The following is a 19,114-nucleotide window of genomic DNA, read 5'->3' on the forward strand; positions in this document are numbered from 1 at the left end:
TTGGTATCAGGGGGTCCGGGCCTTCCGGAGGTCCAGTCACTCTTCAGCTCACGTGACTTTGTTCTCCTTTGGTGTCCGTCTTTTCTTTTTGGCCACCTTCCCTTCCTATTTCCAACCCTCTAATCTCTGCTGCTTCCTCAAGAATCCACCATGGGCCAGAGGCTAGGGGAGATGGCTCAGTTAGCCAAGTGCTTGCTTACCAAGCACGAGAACCCAAGTTTGATCTCCAGAACCCATTCAGATGCCACATGGGGGTGGCTTTGGCTGCTAATCTTAGTGCTGAGGAGGCAGAGACAAGAGGCTCATCCCTGGGGCTCCCTGGCCGGTAGAATCTAGCCTAAGTGGTGAGCTCCAAATCAAAGAGAAATTCTTCTCAGAAAGAGGTGGATTCTATTCCTGAGGATTAACAGTCAACGTGGCCCTCTAGCCAACACACACAAATGTGTATGCCTGAACCCACAAGTGCACCTGTATACACACACACACACACACACACACACACACACACACACACACGTCACCATGTGCTGAAAAAGTCTGGTGTTTTTCCCAGGCAGGAAGCTAACTTCATACAACTGCTCAAACTGAGAGACGCTGAACTATCTTAATCTGGATGTCACCTGACCCTGTTATTCCACATTGCTGCCACTCTGGGTGTGCTGGGTTTTTTTTTTTTTTTTTTTTTTTTGTTGTTGTTGTTTGGTTTTTTTTTTGTCAACTTGACACAAACCAAGACATATTTGGGAAGTAATCTTAATTAAGAACATGCCTCCATCAGATTCCTCCACAGGCAAGTCTGTAGGACTTATTTTCTTAATTAGTGGTTGATGTGAGCAGGGCGGTACCACCCCTGGGCAGGTGGTTCTGGGTGTATAAGAAAGCAGGCTGAGCAAAACATAGGGAGCAAGCCAGTAAGCAGCATCCCTCACTGGCTTCTCCTTCAGTTCTTGCTTCTCCTCTAGGTTCTTGCTCTGAGTTCTTGTCCTGATTTCCCCCAGTGATGGAGTGTGACTTGAGAATTGTAGACTGAAATAAACCCTTTCCTCCCCAAGTTGTTTTTGGTCATGGATTTTATCACAGCAGTAGAAACCTTAACTAAGACATCAGGCTTGTCTGTCTTGGACAGGGGCTAAGGTATGTCCAAATAAAAAGGCCTAGCTCCTGACCCCTAAGGCTCAGGGTTTGGGCAGTGCTAAGAGCACCACATCCTAACCACCAGGCTAGAGGGAGTCTTCTGGGTGCATCTGGCAGAGGGATGGAAAGTCGGGGCCAGAGAGGCACACACTAAAAGCACCACTTAACCCCAGTACAAAACTAAGCCATAGTCTCGCTTTATTTTCAGTTTTAGGACTAAGCAGAAGGACAGTTCCAATTTGTCTCTTAAGGGAAGAAAAACAAGCAAAAAGCGCAACCAGGTAAATCAGGCAGCCTAGGCTTCCCTCTAGGCCAGCACACGGGAGCACCAGCACTCAGGAGGGAGAAGAGCAGAGTGGGGTGTTGGTGAAGGAGGCAGGACCACAAGATGATTGTGTGAGCTACTCCAGGGAAGAGTGGACACAGAGGGAAGGCCCCTGCCTCATGCTGGCTCTGCCTAAAGCTCTTAATGAAGCAAGAGAGGGAGGTCTGTCTGAACCTCAGGCGCCCATGACGTTCCATTAGGTCCTTGCAGCAGGTACTGTGGAGTGGGTAGAGGGTGGCCGCGCCACTTTGAACGTGAGGAATCAGAGTAGCAAAAGACAATGGGGCTGGTCCCTAGAGGAGCTTGACGTAGTTTGCAGGAAAGAGTCCAAAGTGGCCATGGCAACGGCCCCGCCACCAGCCTTCATCCACCATCTCAATGTCAGTGATGACGTCATCCGGATCAAAGGAAAGCTCATCGCTTCCCTCTGGGGAGGAAGGTGAGACATTAGGATGGTCAGTCAGGAATCCCTCTGTCCCTGCCTGTGCCAACTCTAAGCCTTAGGGAAGGGAACAGGCCCAGTCTTTGGGGCCCTTTCTTGACCCTCAGAACCCACCCCCCTTTTCCTATGTACCAGAGGCCACAGGTGCAGCAGGCCCTTCAGGTGACTTCAAACTTACCTCCTTGGTAATCATACAGGGCTACCGCAGAGGTTCCTGCCCCACCAGCCCCGGCTGGCGATCCTGAATAATGAGAAATAGAAACGTCGATATGGAGGAGGCAAACAGACGTGATCCTGTTGGGAGGAGAGGAGAGATTCCTCCTCCACCCCTGATGCCCAGAAACTGACCACATCTGGGAGCTGCTTTGCCCCGCCCATTCACCCCACTCACCAGCCTGGTAGGACAGAGAAGGGGTAGTCTCAGGCTCCAGGACATCCTCATAGTCTCCCTCTGCATCCTCCTCCTGCCGATCTAGCTCCCCAACATCCTCATAGTCGTTTTCAGGCTCCTGCTCAGGCGCTGCTTCATACACCGGCTCTTCCACCAGCTGGAGGCCTTCTGGGGTCCTAGGGGGCAGAGCTGGGGGCTCCTCGCTGTCCTGAGGAGAGATGTGTGGACCAGGAGGATTCAATCACGGCTTAATGGGGCTGCTCACAGCCTCACCACCCGACCTCTTCCCTGCCGTTTCGAAGCCTTTCCTCAGAAATGGTCTGTTCTTCATTCCCCAGTCTCCTAAAACACTTGCCTCCTCAAAGCCCCTACCCAGAAGTGGCAGGAGGGGACTCAAGGTGTGAGGTGAGGGGTATGGAAAGCAAGGCAGAGTCTTTGGAAAACCAGGGAGACATCAAAGCAAAAGCACACTGTCGGGATACCGCAGCTAAGAGAACCAGCTGTCCAAGTTTGCTCAGGACCGGGGAGTTTCCAGAATGCAAGGCTTTCAGTGCTTAAACCAGAGCAAGCAAAGCCCCATGACTGGCTGCCCCTCTACAGCCCCCAAGATGAGAACATGAGTTGGGAACTGAGACTCTCTAGGGCACTGCTTACCTCCAGGGGATTCTGCGGTGGAGTCTGCATCCTGGGCAGAGAAGGCACAGGGTGTTCCCTTCACTTCTCACAGGCTCGGGTTCCGGGGGTGGGCGACTCTCGGCTGGAGGCCAAACCTGAAGAACACCCACCCGCCATGTTCTCTCTTATACTTACCAGGAACCCTTCCAGATGTGTTGTCTGCTGGTCCAGTACAACTCATCCCTCAGGATGGGTCCCACATTGGAGGTGATGGCTCCTCCTCCGTCTTTAGTTGGGACAGCGAAGGCTACCGGTTGCAGCTGGTGACCTGCCATCTGTTAGACTCTATTATAGAGTCTCTACTTGGTGGCTTTGTTTTTTTCCTTGACCTGCTTCCTGGAGCCAATTATACATACTGAATCTTCTCAAAGACCCGTACACCAGGCTCTGCTCAACAAGGAGACATCTGCCTTCTTTTTATTTACTTATTTATTTATTTACATGCTTATGTCTTTATTTGCTTTTGCCTACCACTTGGGCACCTGAGACGCCTGTCTAGGCGAGAGATCCTGGACCCCCCCCCCCCCAAAACGAGGCACTCACCTCTGAGGAGATCTTCTTGGGCAACGGGGCTGGCACTGCTGGTTCTTCCTCAGGCTGCTGAGCTTCGTGGCTCATCTTTACCACAGCCTTTCGCTCCTGTTGCTGGCGGGCCATCTGCTGTGTCTTCTCTTCTTCCTCTTGCTTCCTCTTCTCCTCCGCCATGGACTCGAACTTTGCCTTCAGCCCACGGGCACCGCTGGACGCTGCCGACACGGACAAGAAAAATGAAGGGGTGTCTCGAATTGTGAGTGGAGAGAGAGGGGCTAGAGCTGGAGATAGGAAGGAGAGAAATCTGCTAAACATGCCGGAGGAGAGAAGATGAGGGGGTGACTCATGGAGGGGACGGTACGGAAGGAGTGAGAGAGCAGGACGACCTAGGGATCTGATGGTATTGAAGCCCAGATTCCATGTGACCAAAGGACCATTCGTCCTTCCAAAATTATGAGTCCTTGAACCAGCATCTTTCTCTGTCCACATTCCTTAAATCTCTGTGTCTCCACCCACCACCATCCTATTTCCCATCCCAAGGGTCTACTCTACCGGTCTGTCCCAGGTAACTCCTCACTCGTGTCTGTGTGTCTCTGCCCCTAGGTCCTTCCTAATTCCACTCCTCTTGTCGTCCAGTTGGTCTGGATTTTCTAGGGACAAGACTCTGGAACTTTGAGAGTAAGGGTCTCATCTTCCTTGGCTAATCTCGGTGGTTAAAGGCACGCAAGGGGAAGTCTTGGGGGAGAAAGAGTCAGAAGAGAAAGGAGGTTGAAGGGCACAGAGAAGGGAACCATGAAGACTAACCGGCTTCTATGGGTGTGGTTTTCTTATACGCTGTGGTTGGGGCCTCCATTTCATTGAAGCCAACGGCACTCTGTAGGCAGAAGAACAGTATGTATAGTGACATGAAGCAGGGGGGTAGTGATCCACAAGCCAGGACTGGGGGATAGAGCCACCCTGGGAGGCATCCGTAACCATGTAGTAAGCAACAGTTGGACTGGGTTCTCCAATATTATCCGGTGGAAGAGATGGGTAAAGAACTCTACTGGTGGGCTCAGCTCCCTCTTTGAAAGCTCAGTGGACTTAGAATTTCATGTTTCTGAGCCCAGTTACCGAGAAGGAAGCAAGGCCCTTGCTTATGCCGGAAGCAGAGGTGTTGAGCCTATATGACAGTGATGTGGAGCAGGAGGAGACTTAGACAAGTTTAAGAAATGCCTGAAATGTCGTGTCGGATTTCCCTGGTGTCTTTTTTTCCTCTCTGACTCTGCCACCCTCCACTCTTCTCAGTTAAACCTCAGAGTATAGAATTCATACTTCTTAGGTATTAAGGCCCAACACTCCAGGCTCAGGATCCAGCTCCAAGAGTTCCATTTTTCTTCTGGCTTCTCTTTTCTCTTGCTATCCTTCATGCACCCCGTTTACCATAGAGACACTCTTGGGACCATGGTGTCCTGTGTTTACCTTATCTACTCGGTCCTTCTGGATTCCATATTGGCCACCAAAGCCCTTGGCATAGTCTGTAGGAAAGACAATTCTGGGAGTGAAAACAGGAGACTAGACTATTGGAGTGGGTGGGGAGAGGGAGGAGAAGGGCTAGGAGACAGGCATGTGAAGGCAGAGGAAGAGGAAGAAATGTCAGAGGTCAGAGAGATACATGGATGATGGGAAGAAAAGGGAGAGGGTCGAGGGTCGAGGGTGGGGGTGGGGGACTCAGGAGAGAAAGAAGACAGAGGTGGAAAGAGGAAACAAGAGAAATGCCAGCCAGGGCAAAACACAAGGGAATAAATCCACAGGAAGACAAGGCAGCCTTCCAGCCCCCCCTGCTGTGTCCCAAGGAAGAGCTCTCTGTCCTCACCAAGGCTGACTGGCCTGTGCTACTCACATCAAGCCACCTCATGCCCATCACCCAGCCTGGCTCCACCCCTTCCCCAACCCCCTTCCTCCTTGCCCCTTCTCTGTCCTGCTTCCAATCCTGCTGTCTTTCCATCCATGATGACTCTCCACATGCCCCTCTTTATTCTGGGACCCTGGACCAGCTTCCAGAAGGGAAGGAAAGAGGACCCTGTGATCCCTAGTCACCTCCCTCCTCTGAATCCAACTTACCTCGCTGAGACTCATGCTTCTCTGTCTCTCCCTTGTAGTCGTAGCCTAGAGCAGCTTTGTCCCGTTTATCCTTCTCCACCCCATAGCGGCCACCAAAGCCATGGGAGTAATCTGCAACAGACATGGGAGGCCTGAGAGCCCAGCCTCGGGCCACTGGGAGACACTAGGGAGAGAAGTCCATAGGACAGAAGAGAGTGAGAGGGCTGGGAAAGGCTCAGAGCCCAGAAAGAGACGACTCCCTCACCTACATCCCAAGACAGGAAGACCCCCCTCAATATTTTCCCTTCTTCAAGGAAAGGCTATGTGTAGAGAATGTGAGACGTGATCTCAGGGGTAAAACACAGACATAGGAGATGTGTGCTGTTCCAATCCTGCCATAGAAACAGAGAAATCTCAGCTGAATATAGTAATTTCTAAGTAGTAAAAGTCAAAAAGGAGGAGGAGGGAGAGGAGGAGGGAAAGAAGGAAGATAGGGAAGGATGAAATAACCCTGTCTCCAGAAAGAAACACAAGAGTTGGAGCACACAAGTTCAAGGATGACTGTGAGCAGACATCATAGAAGCCCCGAGTACTGTAAAGTCAAAATTTAATGAACTGGGATTAGAACCTAGGGTCTGTGGCTCTAAAATCTATTCAAGAGTGGGTATGGGAGCTGGGAAGGAGGGTCATGTAAATATGAGGACTTGAGTTCGGGTCCCAAGTGCCCAGACACAAAGCTAAGTGTGACAATGTACGCCTGTGATTCTAGAGCTGCAGAGGCAGAGACAGGGTGCCTGGAGCTTGGTGAGCTGCTGGTCTTGTCAAATCTGTCATCTCCAGGTTCAAGGAGAGACCCTGTCTCCATAGTTAAGGAGGACAGTGATCAAAGAAATCACCCAGCATTGACCTCTGGCTTCCGAATGCCTGAGGACATACATGCTTGTGCATCCACACACAGGAGCAAGTTCACACAAGGAAAATACATATGTGCAAAGAACAGCATAAGAAAGGTAGCATGGACACAACACACAGTAGATGTCAAGAGAGAAAGCATTCTAAAAGGCAAGAGGGGACACAACATCATCCATCAGGAATATGTACACTCGCATAAATCTGCTAATAGAATCAAAGTTCATGAAGCAAAACCCAAGAGAAACGGCAAGATAAACAGACAAATCTATGGTCGTTATTGAAATTTTAAATCTCTTGAACAAAAAGAACCATCAAGAAAGTTATAGAAGATCCAAATAAATTTGTCACTAAGACCAACTTAGCCCTTAAGACCACTCTATCCTAAACCACACAATATACTCTTTAGTTCTAATGCACATAGAGCACTCACCAAAATAGGTCATGCTGGGTAAAGCCACTAGGAAACCTGAAAATTGTCTCCCACAAGAACCTCCGGTTTATAGCCTCAAGTCACTGACCGCTCACTCTCTGTTTCCTCATCAAAGGTGTGGGTTAAGTTTTAAAGGTAAAAAAATTCTAGGACAAAGGAGAATATTTAATCTTCAACCAGGGAAAGAAAGGATTAGTCAGACTTGATCAAGCTCATGGCAGGAATTGGAGAACCAAAGAAGCCAGCTCATAACTGGAACTGAAAAGTGGCCCAAACAGTGGGGAGCTGGAGACAGGGAGCCATGACAAGCTGCTGGAAGGGGGATGGGAGCAGGGGGAGCGGGCCAGCCAGGTGGCCGAGGTGCTGGGTACTTGCCTTTCTGAGATGCATGCTTCTCCACTTCTCCTTTGTAATCAAAGCCCACTGCTGACTGCAGAGGAGAGAGATGATTAGGGACCGGGTCTGCTTCCTCCCGCTCGGACTGATCCTAACTTTCATTTCAGTCCCGGAGACAGTTTCAGACCTGTGGCTAGGTTTGGAGGTTTAAAGTAGAAACAGTGCTACAGAGCAGTCCTCTGGACATAGACCACTCGAGATCCAAACCGACTCCTCCCATTGGTAGTTGTTTAGCTTTAGGAATAATCCTTAAAGTCACTGAGCACTGGTCCCTTTGAATAATATTAAATGTGTCTTATCCACTACACAGTAAAAAGAGAGACCCCAATCGTCTCTCTTCATTTGGAATACTATGACAGCTCAACAGAACAAGGCGTATACAGTGTCTGCACTGAATTACTCAGGGAGTCACCACTGTTTTCCCTAAGTGAGGCGCACAAACTCAGACAAGACAATGGGTACCAAAGCCTTGTAAACTGGAAGCTGTGTGTGCATATGGGCTAGTCACCTCAATCCCACTTAACCCTGCTGGTCTCAGCATGGCCTCGGGGGGATGCAAGACACAGATTTTGGTGGGATGGGATCCATGTTGGTCCCAAGACCTAATATCCTGTAAAATATTATTTTAAAGTGTGTTACTTTTGTTCATGTTGCATTTGTTTGACTCTGTGAAGCTGTGTTACTGTGCCTGTGTAAAACACCTGATGGTCTAATAAGAACTGACCAATAGTGACGCAGGAGAAAGGCTAGGCTGGGCTGGAAGACAGAGAGATATATAGAAGGAGAAGTCTGGGAGGAGGAGGAGAAAAGGAGATGGAGGAGTGAAGAGAGCTAGGAGCCAGAGAAGGAGGAGGACTCCAGGGGTCACCCAGCCAGCTACACAACAAGCCACAGAGTAAGAGTAAGATTTACAGAAGTAAGAGACCAGAAAAGGCCCAGAGGCAAAAGGAAGATGGGATAAGTTAAGTTAAGGAAAGCTGGCTAGGAACTAAGCCAAGTTAAGGCTGGGCATTCAAAAGTAATAATAAGCCTCCCTCGTGTGTGATTTATTTGGGAGCATGGTGGTGGCCGCCCCCCCAAAAAGAGCCAAAACAACCAACAACACCTCTGTGTACCTCCTTTACCATAGAGACACTTTTAAGTCCATGATGTCCTGTGTTTACCTTATCCACTCGGTCCTTCTGGATTCCATATTGGCCACCAAAGCCCTTGGCATAGTCTGTAGGAAAGACAATTCTGGGAGTGAAAACAGGAGACTAGACTATTAGAGTGGGTGGGGAGAGGGAGGAGAGGGGCTGGGAGGCAGGCATGTGAAGGCAGAGGAAGAGGAAGAAATGTCAGAGGTCAGAGAGATACATGGATGATGGGAAGAAAAGGGAGAGGGTCAAGGGTGGGGGTGGGGGACTCAGGAGAGAAAGAAGACAGAGGTGGAAAGAGGAAAACAAGAGAAATGCCAGCCAGGGCAAAACACAAGGGAATAAATACACAGAAAGACAAGGCAGCCTTCCAGCCCCCCTGCTGTGTCCCAAGGAAGAGCTCTCTGTCCTCACCAAGGCTGACTGGCCTGTGCTACTCACACCAAGCCACCTCATGCCCATCACCCAGCCTGGCTCCACCCCTTCCCAACCCCCTTCCTCCTTGCCCCTTCTCTGTCCTGCTTCCAGTCCTGCTGTCTTTCCATCCATGTTGACTCTCCTCATCCCCCTCTTTATTCTGGGACCCTGGACCAGCTTCCAGAAGGGAAGGAAAGAGGACCCTGTGCTCCCTAGTGACCTCCCTCCTCTGAATCCAACTTACCTCGCTGAGACTCATGCTTCTCTGTCTCTCCCTTGTAGTCGTAGCCTAGAGCAGCTTTGTCCCGTTTATCCTTCTCCACCCCATAGCGGCCACCAAAGCCATGGGAGTAATCTGCAATAGACATGGGAGGCCTGAGAGCCCAGCCTCGGGCCACTGGGAAACACTAGAGAGAGAAGTCCATAGGACAGAGAGCAGAGGGAGAGGCTGGGAAAGGCTCAGAGCCCAGAGAGAGACGACTCCCTCACCTCCATCCCAAGACAGGAAGACCCCCTCAATATTTTCCCTTCTTCAAGGAAAGGCTATGTGTAGAGAATGTGAGACGTGATCTCTGGGGTAAAACACAGACATAGGAGATGTGTGCTGTTCCTCCACCCCATAGAAACAGAGAAATCTCAGCTGAAGATAGTAATTTTTTAAGTAGTGAAACTCAAAAAGGAGGAGGAGGGAGAGGAGGAGGGAAAGAAGGAAGATAGGGAAGGATGAAATAACCCTGTCTCCAGAAAGAAACACAAGAGTTGGAGCACACAAGTTCAAGGGTGACTGTGAGCAGACATCATAGAAGCCCCGAGTACTGTAAAGTCAAAACTTAATGAACTGGGATTAGGACCTAGGGTCTGTGGCTCTAAAATCTATTCAAGAGTGGGTATGGGAGCTGGGAAGGAGGGTCATGTAAATATGAGGACTTGAGTTCGGGTCCCAAGTGCCCAGACACAAAGCTAAGTGTGACAATGTACGCCTGTGATTCTAGAGCTGCAGAGGCAGAGACAGGGTGCCTGGAGCTTGGTGAGCTGCTGGTCTTGTCAAATCTGTGATCTCTAGGTTCAAGGAGAGACCCTGTCTCCATAGTTAAGGAGGACAGTGATCAAAGAAATCACCCAGCATTGACCTCTGGCTTCCACATGCCTGAGGACATACATGCTTGTGCATCCACACACAGGAGCAAGTCCACACAAGGAACATACATATGTGCAAAGAACAGCATAAGAAAGGTAGCATGAACACAACACACAGTAGACATCAAGAGAGAAAGCATTCTAAAAGGCAAGAGGGGACACAACATCATCCATCAGGAATATGTACACTGGCATAAATCTGCTAATAGAATCAAAGTTCATGAAGCAAAACCAAAGATAAATGGCAAGATAAACAGACAAATCTATGGTCGTTATTGAAAATTTAAATCTCTTGAACAAAAGGAACCATCAAGAAAGTTATAGAAGATCCAAATAAATTTGTCACTAAGACCAACTTAGCCCTTAAGACCACTCTATCCTAAACCACACAATATACTCTTTAGTCCTAACGCACATAGAGCACTCATCAAAATAGGTCATGCTGGGTAAAGCCACTAGGAAAATTGTCTCCCACAAGAACCTCTGGTTTATAGCCTCAAGCCACTGACCGCTCACTCTCTGTTTCCTCATCAAAGGTGTGGGTTAAGTTTTAAAGGTAATAAATTCTAGAACAAAGGAGAATATTTAATCTTCAACCAGGGAAAGAAGGGATTAGGCAGACTTGATCAAGCTCATGGCTGGTTTCTTTGGTTCAACCAGGGAAAGAAGGGATTAGCCAGACTTGATCAAGCTCATGGCAGGAATTAGAGAACCAAAGAAGCCAGCCAGCTCATAACCGGAACTGAAAAGTGGCCCCAACAGTGGGGAGCTGAGGCAGGGAGCCATGACAAGCTGCTGGAAGGGGGATGGGAGCAGGGGGAGGGGCCAGCCAGGTGGCCATGGTGCTGGGTACTTGCCTTTCTGAGATGCATGCTTCTCCACTTCTCCTTTATAATCAAAGCCCACTGCTGACTGCAGAGGAGAGAGATGATTAGGGACCGGGTCTGCTTCCTCCCGCTCTGACTGACCCTAACTTTCATTTCAGTCCCAGAGACAGTTTCAGACCTGTGGCTAGGTTTGGAGGTTTAAAGTAGAAACAGTGCTACAGAGCAGTCCTCTGGACATAGACCACTCCAGATGCAAACCGACTCCTCGCACTGGCAGTTGTTCAGCTTTGGGAATAATCCTTAAAGTCACTGAGCACTGGTCCCTTTAAATACTATTAAATGTGTCTTATCCGCTACACAGTAAAAAGAGAGATCATCTCTCTTCATTTGGGCTGGCAGGCAGAGAGGATATATAGAAGGAGAAATCTGGGAGGAGGAGGAGAAAAAGAGATGGAGGAGTGAGGGGAGCTAGGAGCCAGAGAAGGAGGAGGAGTCTAGGAGCCAGCCACCTAGCTACACAGCAAGCCACAGAGTAGGAGTAAGATTTACAGAAGTAAGAGACTGGGAAAAGCCAGGCAGAGGTGTTGCATGCCTTTAATCCCAGCACTCGGGAGACAGAAACAGACCAATCTCTGTGAATTTGAGGCTAGCTTGGTCTACAGAGTGAGATCCAGGACAGGCATAAAAAATACACAGAGATACCCTATCTCGAACCAGAGAGAGACAGAGAGAGACAGAGAGAGACAGAGACAGAGAAGAGACACCAGGAGAAGCCCAGAGGCAAAAGGTAGAGGGGATAATTTAAGAAAAGCTAGCTAGAAACTAAGCCAAGGGAAGGCCAGGCATTCTTAAGTAATAATAAACCACAGTGAGTGATTTTTATTTGGGAGCTGGGGGGTGGGCCTCCCAAAAAGAGTAAGAACCGATAACAACATTTTTTGGCACCCCATATTGGGTGCCAATTATTGTCCTTCTTAAAATTATTTCAGCCTTTTAAGCCACAGCTGTCCTAATCAGCAACTTTGACTCCGCCCACTACCAGCAGCAGTTAGGCTGCAAGGGCCATAGCCTGGAGGAAATCTGTTCCCTCAGGCTCCAACTCTCCCAAAGCTACAGAGGGAACTCAGCTAGCTGACAGGAAGGGTTTTTAAGGAGAGGCAAGGAGAAGTACGTTTGCAGGACGTGAGCAAGGAGAGGAGGTGAGCTACTTGCTAGTCAGCCTCTCTGAAGAGCAGAATTCCACCTTAACCTTTGAATCCTGAGTTCTTTAGAGAGACAGAGGTTTTAGTTAAATTCCATCTGTACCTTTGCAAGAATTGGAAACTGAGGAAACAGAACTCCCTCTGGCCACAGCCCTTGTGGCCTAACTGCTAGTAGCTATGGAGTTGCAGTTGCTGATTCTGACAGCTGTGGCCAAAAAGGCAGCAACCATTTTAAAAAGGACAACACTAAAACATCCTGGGAGCTGCGTCCCTATTTGCTCAGCATCTATGGGTTTTGCATCTTAAGAACCAGTCTCCTCTTCTCCCTGCTCTCCTCTTCCATCTGCTCCCTCCCTCCTTCTCTGGGACTCCCATACCTGAGGCTGGCCTCAAACTTTCTCTACAGTCAAGGATGACTTTGGACTTGAGGGGAGACAGAAGAAAGTTAATTCTTGAATAAGCAGATACCGAGGGAAAGAGATCCTGGATCAGATCAGGCTAATGCCTGGGTGTTTCCACCTTAGATCCATGACAGCTTGCTCCAAGACTCTCACTCAGAAGAAATCCCTCTATTGCTGAGGCTTTTCCTCTCTGGCAGGCCACTGGGCTCACTCCCAGCCAGCTAGCTGACTTCCTCCCCACCCCATTGTGGGCCACAGATAACCCATTAGGTAGGCTTGGCTGGGCAAACTCCATGTCAGGAGCTAACTGCAATTGTGGACTACTGAAGAGGAGGCCCTGTAGAGTCCTGTGGGTTTTCTTCTCTGCAATTTTAAAAGTCTCCATCAGTGTCACACCTAGTCAGGGCCTTGCTGTTATTTAAAATGACACAACCAGCATTAAATGCATCCTGCCTAGACCGATTCAAGGAGAAGGGGAGCCAAGCTTTGCTCCACACCCTGTTAAGAAGTGTATAAACCCAGACTCCCTGTGGAGCAAGCAGATCATGTTCCCTCTCTAGACATATGCCCCTTGTAATGCAGGGAGCTCCGGCTTTGTGTGTCACATGCTGTCTCTGCTGCTATAAATCTTACCTGTGGTAGACTGCATACACACTTATCATCCTGCAATTCTTTAGTTGATGGACAAACGGACTTGTGGAAAGAGGGCAAGCAGGCAATGCATTTCTGATCCTCTGTTTCTTCATAGGAGTTAGTATGTACCACATACCTGGTTTATGAGATGCTGGGGTGGTACCCATACCCTAGGCTAGCATGCTACCAACTGAGTTACTTCCCCAACCTCTAGTCTCTGATTCTTGATCTATGGACACATGGATTGCTTAGGTGATGCAATTTGTGCTTGTAAAATAATAACAATAAGAGAACTGGACAAAGGCAATCAGGAGGGGAGCCAAGACTTAGCAGGAAATTCTCTGTTGTTTCTAGAACCATATGTGCTCCGCATGATATTATTGTCTTTAAACATGTTTTCTGTACTTTTTTTCTTTTACATCATATTTTGAATGCTATTGGTTTTGTTTTGGATGTATTTTCTCCTACAGTGCAAACAATTATCATCCTAGCACTTCGTAATGTGGATTCAGGCCTACCTGCTGGTAATAATAATAATAATAATAATAATAATAATAATAACAACAACAATCCTTCTCAGCCAGATGTGAAGATTTCCCACACCATTCCTCTCTTCCTCCCCCTCTTCTCCCTTCTCCTCTCCCTTCCCCTTTCAGATGAGACTCTAACCTGTGCCATGAAAAGGGATTCCGTTACCAATATCACAAGTTGGAATTCGAAGCACCAAGGAATCCCCAGCCCTGCTCTTTCCACTGGATCAGCTGAGCTCACTTAGAACTGTTTTTTTTTTTTCTCTTTAAAACTACTCTTGTATTCAAAGGAGTCTCCATCAACACTCAGCTTCACAGATTATCGTTTAACCCTTCATCTTCTCAGAGCACTGTCATCCTAATTAATTGACTGGCTTATTTGCTTATTTGAGAAATTCTCTCTTCTCTGCTAATGCCTTGAGGAATTCTTATTTAGGGTTTGAAGAACCTTTGCCTATTGACTGACTAAATGAGGCTTTGCTGATGAATCCCCGGGCTCTCCTGTGTTAGGCCAGAGCTGTACCACAACCCCAGGCCTGGCAAATTTAAGTGGATGATGATGCTCCACATGCAGCCCCCAGCACCAACAAATCTGCTAAGAGAGGTCATGAGAGCTACCCTAGCTCAGGACCAGAACCAGACACCGATGGCCTCCATTGTCCTGGATTTCACCTGAGAAGCATGGATCTACATTTAGGACTGGGTGTTGGTGAGGCCCACATAATTTAAGGACTATGGTAGAGGGAGAAAGCTGTCACTTACCTTGTCTGCCCGGTCCCTCTCAACTCCATATTTGCCCCCAAAGCCTCTGGCGGCATCAGTCTGGGAAGAGTGTTTCTCCACGTCAGCAACATACTCGTGGCCCACAGCACTCTAAGAAAAATCAGGAATGGTGTACAAAAAGATCAGAGTGACCTTAAGAAATAGATGAGGTGGCAAATGGATGTTGGGATGCAAGAAATTCCATCCTGGGTCAGACCCATAACCTCTGACAGTGATGCCAAGGAACCCACAGTGGGGGTGCAGTAACTTTCTCTAGAGCCGTGCCCATGCCAGATTCTTTTTCACATCGCTGGAGAGCTACCGGAAGTCAGAAGACAGAGAAGAGATAGTCAGAACAGTGTTGAACCCAAAGGAAGGGAGAGGAGAACTCAGAGAGGGGCATTACAGAAAAACAAAGGAGCAAAGCCTGGGTGCATCAGAGGGCGCTGACCTTTTTCACTCCATCACCCAGGTACCTTTGTCCTAGATCTTTACCCATTTGGACAACCAAAGTTCAGAAGTGAATTCTGAAGTTTTCAGTGTGTTTATAAAAGATGACTACAGGACTGAGGAGAGACTCAGTGCGTAAGAGTCCATGCTCTGCAAACATGAGGACCTAGGGTCAAATCTCTAGCTCCCACAAAAAAAGCCAGGCATGGTTGCATGGATCTATAACCCCAGCATGGGAGGGTGGAGACAGGTGCATTCTGGGAGCTCCCTTCCCAACTGGCCTGGCTGAAATGATGAGCTTCACGCTCAGAGGAGATCCTGTCTCAAGGCACTAAGGCTGAGAGCTACAGAGAAAGACATTTGACACCTGGCTGTGGCTTCCGCTTGTGCACACACAGATTCACTCACCCTCCCCTGCCCCCCCCACAACCTGCACACATGCATACACCACATACAACACATGCATACAATATGCACACACACATAATCACATAATACAATAAAGCAGTGGTTCTCAACCTTCCTAATGCTGTGACTCTTTAATACAGTTCCTTGTGCCGGCTGTGGTGACCCCCAACATAAAATTATTTCATTGCTACTTCATGGCTATAATTTTGTTACTATTATGAATCACAATGTAAATATCTGATATGCAGGATATCTGATATGTGAACCCTAAAAGGGTTGTTTGTTTCTGTTGCTATGATTAAAACACCCAAAAAAAACTTTAAAGGAGAAAGGTTGTATTTGGATACAATTCCAGGTTTGGGTCCTTGACGTTAGGGAAGACAGGGACTTGAAGGAGCCAGTTACATCCACAACCAGGAGCAGGGAGAGAATGAGGTACGCTTACTGCTTACCTCTCCATTTCTACTCTTCTACAACACAGGACCCAAGCCCAGAGAGTGGTGTCGCCCATAGTGGGCTTCCCACATCTGTAAAAGTAATCAAGACACTCCCCAACAGACATGCCCACAGGTCAGTCTGACCTAGACAGTCCTTCACTGATGCTCTTTTCTCGGGTGGTTCCAGATTGTGTCAGGTTGACAGTGTAAACTGTCCATCACACAGGGTCATGGTATACTTGGAGCTGTAACAGGTCAGCTGCTCTAACGTCTTGATTGTTCTCTGCCATCCATATCTTGTGTGTTGAGATTGGGGGCAAAAAAGATATAAATAGCACATAGATACTCTGCTTTAAAGCCCAAATGGAACACCGTATTTAGAACAAATTTTAAAGCAAAGCACCCACAAGCTAGTACTTTGCTTTTCATTATTTTTTTTTCTTTAAAATAGATGTCTCCTTTTCTACTCACCTTGTCCATCCGGTCTCTTTCCACTCCAAACCGACCTCCGTAGCCATGGGATGCTTTAGGCCCCGACTCCAACTCTTTCTTCTTGAGAATGTCATGCTCCTCGGACACTTTGCTCCTCAGCTGGTGGATGCTGCAAGTCACCACACAACTAAGACTCCCCTCATACAGGGAGGTCAACAGACCCCTTCCCCCGAAAAGTAGAAATCTTTTGTAGCAAAACTCTGAGTCCCCCAGATATATCAGTGACAGGCTTGGAGTAAGAAGTTGGTACAACCAACATAGCCTGATTCAAACTCTCTAGAAGCCAAGATCTTGTGGTCTGTCATCTTTCTCACTGCCATAACCTTGTCATCTTCAGTCTCATTTCTCATGTTCTCATGTGTCACAGAACAAATGGTATCTATATACTTATAACTGAGAAGTCATTGCTCTCTCTCTGAAAAGACCTGCCTTCAACCAACTAGGTGGTCTGTCTCAAGAATCATATAAAGACAGGAAAACACCTTTAGACCACAGTTCTCAGAGTCGACCCCAGAAAAATACTTCTAAATATGGCAAAACTTAATGTCTAGTGATGAAAACATTACAGATAATAGCAAAAACAAGCATTCTGTATGCCTAGTAATTGGAAAATAGCTTAGAAAATAGAAATGCTACTTTTCAGTAACATAATGGGAGTCATTAAAACTGATGTTTGTAAAAATGCAGTTTGGGGTAAGTTTATTAATTAGTATTGGTGTATTTTCTTTTTTTTCCCCTTTTTTTGGTCAAGCATTAACATTCTGCAACCTAAGCCTGATAGTTTCTGAGAATAACAAACAGAAACAAAGCCGCAAACCCCACTCCTTGTCATCTGTTAGGACAGTTAAAGGCCCCATAATTTAGGATTGGGACTTGACCTCTGACAGTGAGTGACACTTATTCCTCTTACTTAGTTTATGCTCATTTCCATCCTTACTTCTGTGGAGGCTGCAACACCAAAGAGGGTAGAGAGTCACAGTCTACTTAGTCTGAAGATAAGAGCTGACCGAACAGCACCGTACCCACAAATGACAGCAGTGGTTCACACATTTGGAAATATGCAAGGACCCCTGGGACCATGTAGAAATATCTGGGTGAGAGAACTCTAAATTGTAGAGAGCTGACTTTCTGCAGTAAGCAAAGGTCTGCAGGGTAGTTACTGTCCTTGGGACTCCAGAGCTCAGGCCCAGCAGAAATGGTTACAGGCAGAGTGGCCATCTCACAGTGGAGATGGTCTCCCCTCATGGAAGATTAGACCCATCTGCTGGTCTGGAGGGATAATCTCGCTGACCGCTTTCTAAAAGCCTTTCAGCTTTACCATGGTTAATTTTAGAAGGCTGGCTACGAACCAGATGAAATCAATCCCGCTGCTGGAGGCACCCAGTGTTCCCATGCCTCACCTGACCCCTCTGGCAGCTCTAAAAGCAGAAATCAGCAGCAGCCCTAGAGCTGCCTGTGCCTGAAAAGGACTGGGCTCCCAGAGCTTGTGAATGACTGTCCGAGGTTCCCAGCTGAGGTATTCAAGTGAGAAATCGAGGGCTGGACACAAACATTGTTTTCAATTGAGAAAATATGCAAATCCACCTACTCAATGGCAGGCTAGTTAGATTGGACCAACAGATTACATCATTTGAATGAAAATGTTTTGAGCAAAAAGAAAAAAATTTACAAAGTATTTTACCTTTGTTTTGTTTTTGTTTGTGAGAAGCAGTCTCATGAAACCCAAGATTGCCTTTAACTTCCTGTGTAGCCAAGGATAGCCTTGAACTTCCAATTCTCCCTCCACCACTTCCAAGTGCTAGGATTATAGGCATCTGCAGCCACACCCAACTGAAAACCCAACTTTTTATGAATTTCTTTACCATATAGCTGAATCCATCATGAGTAGGTCTTAATATATAATCATTTATTAATCATTGATAAATAACAGTTAAACAACTTTGAGTGTGAAGCATTGCTAGGCTCTGGGGACACAAAAGGTCTCATGTATGGTGACAGTGGACAGACGGAGACACAGAAAAAGAACATGTTACAGTCAGGGTGCCAAGTGTCAGACCTAAGAGGTTTTTGACACACTGTCTCTGCTTCAAGTTTGCAAATGGCTTGTGTAGACGCAGCAAGAGAGTCAAGCAAAATTCAGCACTGCCAAAAGAGGAGAAAGGGCAGTGCTTTGGGGCTTGATTAGAAAATAAAAATAAAGGCATAAAGCTGAATGAGTCTGCCTATAAAGTCTTTATTCATAAACATTATGGCTGGGCAGTGGTGGCGCACGCCATTAATCCCAGCACTCAGGAGGCAGAGGCAAGTGAATCTCTGTGAATTCGAGGCCAGCCTGGGCTACAGAGTGAGTTCTAGGACAAGCTCCAAAGCTACACAGAGAAACTGTATCTTGAAAAACAAACAAATAAGCAAACAAACAAACAATATGACAACGTGTTTAGAAAAGCCTAACTCCACAAAGAAGCTACCAGAACTATTAAGTCTTTATGACAAGGTTACAGGATACAAAGTCACTTTATCAAAGTCAAGTGCATTTATCTACCAGCCACAGACATTTGAAAACTGAAAGTGAAAAGTAAGTTATACTCCTGACAGAACCTGAAATGTTTTAGGGGAACTTTAATGAAATATGAGTAAGACTTAACACCGAACAATACTTCTGAAAAAAAAAAAATCTAAATAAGTAGAAGACTATCTCAGGTTCATAGATTGGAAAACCCAATACCATCAACATGTTTATTGTCCTCCTAAATGACCTTCATCTCAAGTGGAATCCTAATCAAAATCCCAATAAGCTTTTTTTTTTTTTTTTTTTTGAGGAGCTGACTACCTGACTCTAAATGTATAAAATTATAAAATCTTGGAACAGACAGGTCCCTCCTCTTAGACCTCAGGGAATTCTGAGGGAGAGGGGAAGGGAAAATTGTAGGAGCCAGAGGGGTCCAGTACACCAGGAGAACGTGT

The 19,114-nt window shown here is 47.2% G+C and overlaps 1 protein-coding gene across 1 annotated transcript in view; it reads right to left on the bottom strand.

The window, feature by feature from the left end:
- Positions 1 to 1,307: 1,307 nt before the first annotated feature.
- The window catches only part of Hcls1 (hematopoietic cell-specific Lyn substrate 1), a 28,564-nt gene continuing 10,757 nt past the window's right edge, over positions 1,308 to 19,114 (bottom strand). Inside the window, 12 exon segments of the mRNA XM_028895001.2 lie at positions 1,308 to 1,886; positions 2,080 to 2,142; positions 2,293 to 2,500; positions 2,947 to 3,008; positions 3,011 to 3,062; positions 3,511 to 3,713; positions 4,303 to 4,372; positions 8,482 to 8,537; positions 9,116 to 9,226; positions 10,866 to 10,920; positions 14,364 to 14,474; positions 16,130 to 16,259. Of these exon segments, the coding sequence (XP_028750834.1) occupies positions 1,753 to 1,886; positions 2,080 to 2,142; positions 2,293 to 2,500; positions 2,947 to 3,008; positions 3,011 to 3,062; positions 3,511 to 3,713; positions 4,303 to 4,372; positions 8,482 to 8,537; positions 9,116 to 9,226; positions 10,866 to 10,920; positions 14,364 to 14,474; positions 16,130 to 16,259 (1,255 nt within the window). The 3' untranslated portion in view covers positions 1,308 to 1,752.

The sequence above is a fragment of the Peromyscus leucopus genome, chromosome 12 (assembly GCF_004664715.2).
Source record: "Peromyscus leucopus breed LL Stock chromosome 12, UCI_PerLeu_2.1, whole genome shotgun sequence".
Classification (NCBI taxonomy): domain Eukaryota; kingdom Metazoa; phylum Chordata; class Mammalia; order Rodentia; family Cricetidae; genus Peromyscus; species Peromyscus leucopus.